Source organism: Microtus pennsylvanicus, chromosome 14 (assembly GCF_037038515.1).
Source record: "Microtus pennsylvanicus isolate mMicPen1 chromosome 14, mMicPen1.hap1, whole genome shotgun sequence".
NCBI classification, from domain to species: domain Eukaryota; kingdom Metazoa; phylum Chordata; class Mammalia; order Rodentia; family Cricetidae; genus Microtus; species Microtus pennsylvanicus.
Window position 1 is genome coordinate 45,489,933 of NC_134592.1, and position 6,685 is coordinate 45,496,617.

Sequence of the window (6,685 nt, forward strand, 5' to 3'; positions counted from 1 at the left end):
CTATTTAGGAGGATGAAGCAAGGATCACAAGTTCAAAGTCCACCTGAGCAACTAAGCAAGTCCCTATCTCAAAATAAAAACTAAGGCAAAAAGGGTCAAGGATGCGCCAGCATGTGATGGAGCACTTGCCTAGTCTCTACAAGGCGGAGGAGAGACCTCAGATCTTCAACTGTTATTCCCCTCAGTTGTCACAAAACACTGGTGAAATTAAAACAGGAAATACCATAAACAGCCACCATTGGGGAGGGGAATCTTTATCTTTTATAAAGTCAGGTGAGTCTCAAATTCACATTTTACCATATATCCTTGGAGAGTAACATGGCCCAATATACCAGTACATCCCACTTATCTATTCCAAGTAACATAACGTGAGAAACTGCACTGTGTAATTCCTTTATTTTCTGCATGTTAGTGCTTCAGCAACACTACAACCATAAAGAACAATTCCAAGTACTGCACTTTTTAGCTGGGGGAGGGGGATCACAGTCTACAGACTCATTTACTTATATCAGACAAGATTAACCTCATTCAGAACTTACTGCAAGTTTATAAATTCACACAAATACAAAAATTGATGCAATTAAACAAAATCTTTAGGACCTTATTGTTTTAATTCTTCCATTATAACTTTTTCTGCAGGCTCAATTTCCTGCTTCTTAATCACCAATGGTTATGGTTCAATTTAACTACATCAATTATAAACCTTTTATAGATACTCTTAAAGAAATGTAAGTGAAAATTACAGTTTCTTTCCAAAAGGTTTAAGGTTTTCAAATTTCAAATGTTTCCCCCCTCCCACCTTTTCAGACATGTCAAATAAACTAAAAACAACCCATCTCACCTGCAACATTCAGTAATAGCAATCACTTGTATAAAATTTTAACTATGCCCCCAGTTATTTTAAGACACACAAAAAAATGGCTGTCTACCAATCTGTCTGTCACAAGTTAGAATACTACATTTAAGAATCAACATGAGGGTTTCAAGTTTCCTCCAGTTTAGGCATTTATACCTTTGTGCTTATTTTGTTTCAGGATGTTACTATAGCATTGATATTTGTATAATCGTATTTATGTACCTTAAAATGTAATCATTTAAAACACTAAGAATTACATTTACGGTGGAGCTTTGGGAATTTTAAAAAGCAACTATATGTTCTTAAATATGTGAATCAGCCTCATTTCTAGAGATATTTTTATTAATGTGAAACTGATAACTTTAGGCTTTAGTTGCATCTTGAATTCAAAAATCCCTCTGCACCAATAGGAGCCTACAACATAGCACCTTTTCTCATCTGCTTTAAGTTAGTTTTCCTTACAGCTTGTTTTTGTATAGCCTTCTGTTTCTCATACATCTTTGGTAAAAGCTCCATTATACAATATGGCCAAAACATGAAGGACCAATACTGTGCAACTATACCATGATATCCGGCTTGATTTTAATTTTCAGACACCCTCATAAACAAAACCATTCCACCTTTTCCTGTATACTGCCCTTGCAGGCTACACTTCTGAAATTCCCTAAGTTTAACTCCTTGATGATCACTACATTAATCCTTAAGGCTACATAAGAACCAGATGCTGCTTCACAATTTTGAATCAACACTAACATTTGGTTCAGAATATTACCATAGTGGTCTCAATCTAGCAACTGGTGCTAACCAGCTCATCTTGTTAAGATCTGGGTTATCACCAGTGAGCACAATGCTTACCCTTAAAGAAAAATAGGTTTACATTCACTGTCATCTGTAGGTTCTTTCTCTCCTTCCTACTTTTCTCCTCTGTCACCCCTCCAGTCTACACCACTCACTCAGCACATTTCCTTAAGGAGAAACTGTATGACTGAACCAACAGGATATCTATATGCATGAGTTAATCCTACAATCAAGCAAAACTAAACACCTTTTTTTTTAAATAAAACATCTTTTCCAGTGTTTTAATTAATGGAGATGTAGATCACTCATTTATAAAGAAAGTCATATATCTTCAGTTTAAACAGTTGCTGTAATGTGACAACAGGAATGTGTGTTTTCCCAGCTAGGTAAAAGGTGCATGTAATTTGACTTTTTCAACGTTTTATTAGTGAACAAAGCAAATGTTTCGTAGTTTTAAAGCTACTGGTCTTAAAACATTTGAAACAAGGTAACATACTCTGATTTTGCCCGAAAGTCACTTAAAATATCTACAAATATTTCATCTGTGTGTGGCGTACACCATTATTGCTCCATTTTCTGGAAAGAGTCTATTTTTAAAGGTAAGGAGAGGGAACCAACAAAGTTAACAACTTTGCCGTGAAAAAGATCTGCACCCTCTTACAGGGGAGCTGTTTCAGGCAGCGCAAGTTAGCTACGGTAGGGGAGCTTGACTTTACCCTACTCATGCCCGCTAAGAGCTGACACTTCAAGGGACTTCTCCCATTGCCTGTTTAACACACTCGTGTGCAACTGGAACATTACACTGGTATTACTCATTAGCTTGCCACTGTGGGCTAAATTCACCATACTGGTCTTGGATAGAAAAGGTCACATTTGAAATTGCTAAAGTTAGCGCTAACAAGGAAGGGGGACAAGGCCTTAAATATAAAAGACAAACGGCAGTTTGATTAAGCAATAATTTTCAGTTTACTAGATGAAACAGACTTGCAACATAGTCTGCATGAATGCAAAATAAGCCATCTACAGCAAGTGATAAGAAACGGGGCAAAAAGGAAAAAAGCATACATTGGGGGGAAAAAAGATCCTCTCGAAATAAAAAAATCAAACCATTATTATAAAGGACTTTACCAAGAGCTGCTATTACCCCACCCGGTTTGCTGGAAGTCACAAGAGCATCTAGCACTGTATTCGTGTCAAATATCAGATCAGATCAGATCAGCGCACCCTAACGCAAAGCCAAAAAAAAAAAGAAAAAGAAAAAGGGAACAAAGAAAACCCCAACCCCACTAAACCGTAGAACAGTAACTCCAGAGTTCAGATTCAAAAAAGAAAGTGGCAATTGAAAGAGGTTGGTGATGGTGGCGATAATCCTATGAATGGGTTTTTGATTTCTCTCCTTCCGGGGGATGGGTGGAGGATGCTCATTACGATTTGTAGTTAGAGGTTAACCATGTGAGCCCCTCATAGAGTCCGTCCCCGGTGGTGGCACAGGAGGGCTGCACATACCAGTTCCTGTCCCGAATCCGGGTCAGGCCCAGTTTCTCCTGGATCTCATGGGGTTTCATGGCATCGGGCAGGTCCTGCTTGTTGGCGAAGATGAGGATTATGGCGTCCCTCATCTCCCGGTCATTGATAATGCGGTGCAGCTCCTGGCGGGCCTCGTCGATGCGGTCGCGGTCGGCGCAGTCCACCACGAAGATCAGACCCTGGGTCCCGGTGTAGTAATGCCGCCAGAGCGGCCGGATCTTGTCCTGGCCGCCCACGTCCCACACGTTGAACTTGACGTTTTTGTAAGTCACCGTCTCCACGTTGAAGCCCACCGTGGGAATGGTGGTCACCGACTGGCCCAGCTTCAACTTGTACAGGATCGTGGTCTTGCCGGCCGCGTCCAGGCCCAGCATGAGGATCCGCATTTCCTTGTTCCCGAAGATCTTGGATAGCACCTTCCCCATCGCGTCGGAGGAGCCGGGGCCGGGGGCATTCAGGTGTCCCGGGTCCCCTCTGCCTACACCACCGCCGCCGCCGCGAGATCGAAACGGAGCCGCCCCGCCGCGAGGACGCCCAGCGGCCCTGCTTCGAAGCTGCCTGCTAGGGGCAGGGGCCCGGCCTGCGCTCACTCGGGCATCGCCCGCCGCCGGGGCCCTGCGTCTGCGCCGGGAGAGAGAGCCGCCGCCCTGCTGAGGCGAGGCGCGGCCGGCCCGGAACTGCCCTTCCCCCCCGCGGGCGCCGCGCGAGCGCCGCCGACAGCTCCTGCTCCGCCGCGGCTGCCGCCTCGACACGGGGCCGACTCAACCGCGACCCTCCCGCCGGCCCGCGAGCACCGGGCTTCGGTCCCGACCAGGGTCACCCGACGAGGAGCGCGGCTCAGCGCCCCGTCAGGTCATGGATCCTCGCGGGAACTCGCTGCCGCCTGCAGGGACACAGAGAGGGAGAAGGGGAGTTACTGCCGGGACTCCGTGGTTGCGGAGGCCGACGCGGCCCGCCTCCCGGGGATCGGCCCGTGAGGTTACCTCCAGCCGCCGCCCCAAGCGCGGGTTTCCCTCCGGCCTCCACCTCCTCCTCCCAGCTCTGCCGCCGCCGCCGCCGCTGCCGGAAAAGGCGCCGAGGAAACCGCCTCACTTCCCCTCCCGACTGCGCCTGCGCGACTCGGGCCGACCGTTCGGAAGAGCGCGACCTCTGGAAGGAGAGTGGCCCGCGCGCCTGACGTCACGGGCGCCACGCGCCGGGGGGCGGGGCTACGGCGGCTCACAGGGCTCGGGGAGGCGCCTGGCGGAAGCCGCCGGCGCGGGACTGGCCGCGCGCCCACCTGTCGCTCTCCGAGCGTCTCCCCGGTTTTTCTCCTCCGCTACCCGGAGACCGGGGAGCAAAACCACTTGGGCATGGGCTTCGTCGTCCCTCGAGGCCGACGCCCGTCCCACGCAGCCGAAGCTTGTTCCCAGACTCCCCGCGCGCGGTCCCTCCCGCTCGCCCCAAGCCTTCCTGCGCCCGGGTCTCCTTTTTACCCCGTCGCCTCCCGACTTCCTCCAGTTTTCTGGAAGACACGTGGGATGTCGGCGTTGCACAGAATCCGTCAGTCCAAGTAGCGCGCACTTTTTCTAGTCTCGGGTTTGCTCCTAGACCCTGTTTTTGAACGTTTAAACTCGCTCTCTTTGTAAGCCTCGTCAGAACCACCCACATTTCTTAGGAAAAGAGGATCAGGGTCGACGAAATGGCTCTGGTGCCAGGCACCGCGAGTGAAAACCCGCGCTCCATCCCCAGAACCATTATGGTTAAAAGAGAAAAACAACTCCCTTAAATTGACTCTAGACTCCACGGATAATAAGAAAATCTAGTTGAGTTTTGGTTTTAAATACTCTTTCATTTAGTGTGTGCGTGTGCGCAAGAGGTCAGAGGACAACTTGCCAGGGTCAATCCTCTTTCACCATGCTGGTCCTAGGTATTAAACTCAAATTAGCAAGCATCACCATCTTGCTGGTCCTGGAAACCTTTTTTGTATTAAATGGATAGTGTTAAGGTTAGAATAGGGTGAAACTTTAAATATCAAATAAGGGCAAAAATAAACGCAACGGAGAAAAACAGGGACGTTAAAAGAAGTTGTTACAACAGCGGATGATAATGTACTGCTTCTATTTTATAAGTTAAAAAAAAATTGGAAGCCACCGGCGAGTCATGGTGGCTCACATCTATCCCAGAACTGATGACGGTGAGGAGGCCAAAAAGTTGCCACAAATTCTAGGTCCGCCTAGGCCTAAGCTAGAGTGTGTCACTGGTTGACAAGTAATACATCCAATGTTTATTTCAGGCTGGATTCCCAGGCCGGCCTCATTCACTGTGTAGCTCAGGATGATCTTGAAATTATTCTCCAGCCTCCACCTCCCAGGATACAGGGTAAGGTTACCAGTGTGACCCAATTTATGGAACCCAGGCTTTCCGCGTGGGTGCTGACTGAAGATTCGAGCTCTGGTACTGAACGCTTACAGGTGAAGTGCTTTTTATCCACTGAGCCATCTCCCCAGCCCCAATAATAAAATATTAAAGAATAATTATAATACAAAACCATTAACAATAGCCAGAACATAGTCACTGAGACAGAATCTTAAACTTTGTATACCATGCCACTTTTTCAAAATAGGTCAGTTTGGAGTCTGGCTGAGATGGTTCCGTGGTTAAAGCTTGCCACCACCCCTGACTTGAATTCAATCCTTGAGATCCACATGGTGGAAGGAGACCTAACTCCTACAGGTTGTTCTCTGAACTCCACTAGCACACAGTGGCGCGCGCGCACACACACACACACACACACCAAATAAAGCATAGTTTTAAAAAATAGAAGGTTTGCCAGGTGGTGCTAGCACACACCTGTAATCCTAGCACTCAGGAGGCAGAGGCAGGCAGATGTCTGCGAGTTTGACGCCAGCTGGTCCACAAAGTAAGTTCCAGTTCAGCCAGAGCTGTAACACAGAGAAACCCTGTCTTGAAAAGCCAATAAATGGTAGATAAATAGATTAAAAAATGTAAGATGGTATATTCCTTTGACCCCAGCACTTAGGAGGCATAGGCTGTTGTATATCTGAGGCCAGCCTGGTCTACATATCAAGCTTCAGGGCAGCTAAGGTTACATAGTGGAGTCTTGTTTTGTTTTTGCTTTTTTTTAAAAAAAAAAAGTAATGAATTTTAATATAATCAAAAGACTTCTAAGTGGTAACAATTTAGGCAACTACTAAACCATACCATGGATGAAGCATTTTATTTTCTTGGTTCCTTCTGGGGAATAATTTTTATTTGAATTCTTATTATCTTATTAGTGGTACATAACAGTTGGTCTCATTTTGACATTTTCAAATATGTACATAATACTCTTTTTTTTTTTTGATTTTTTTCGAGACAGGGTTTCTCTGTGGCTTTGGAGCCTGTCCTGGAACTAGCTCTTGTGGGATTAAAGGCGTGCGCCACCATCGCCCGGCATGTACATAATACTTTTCAACTGTACTCACCCTCGGTTACCTTTTCTTAATCCCCTTTACACTGATT

The 6,685-nt window shown here is 46.4% G+C and overlaps 1 protein-coding gene across 1 annotated transcript; it reads right to left on the minus strand.

Moving 5' to 3' along the window:
- Nucleotides 1-377: 377 nt before the first annotated feature.
- On the minus strand, nucleotides 378-3,840 carry Arf6 (ARF GTPase 6). Its single transcript, XM_075948231.1, has one exon. It carries the CDS (start codon nucleotides 3,604-3,606, stop codon nucleotides 3,079-3,081), a length of 528 nt encoding a protein of 175 aa, XP_075804346.1. The 5' UTR covers nucleotides 3,607-3,840; the 3' UTR covers nucleotides 378-3,078.
- Between the last annotated feature and the right edge of the window lie 2,845 nt (nucleotides 3,841-6,685).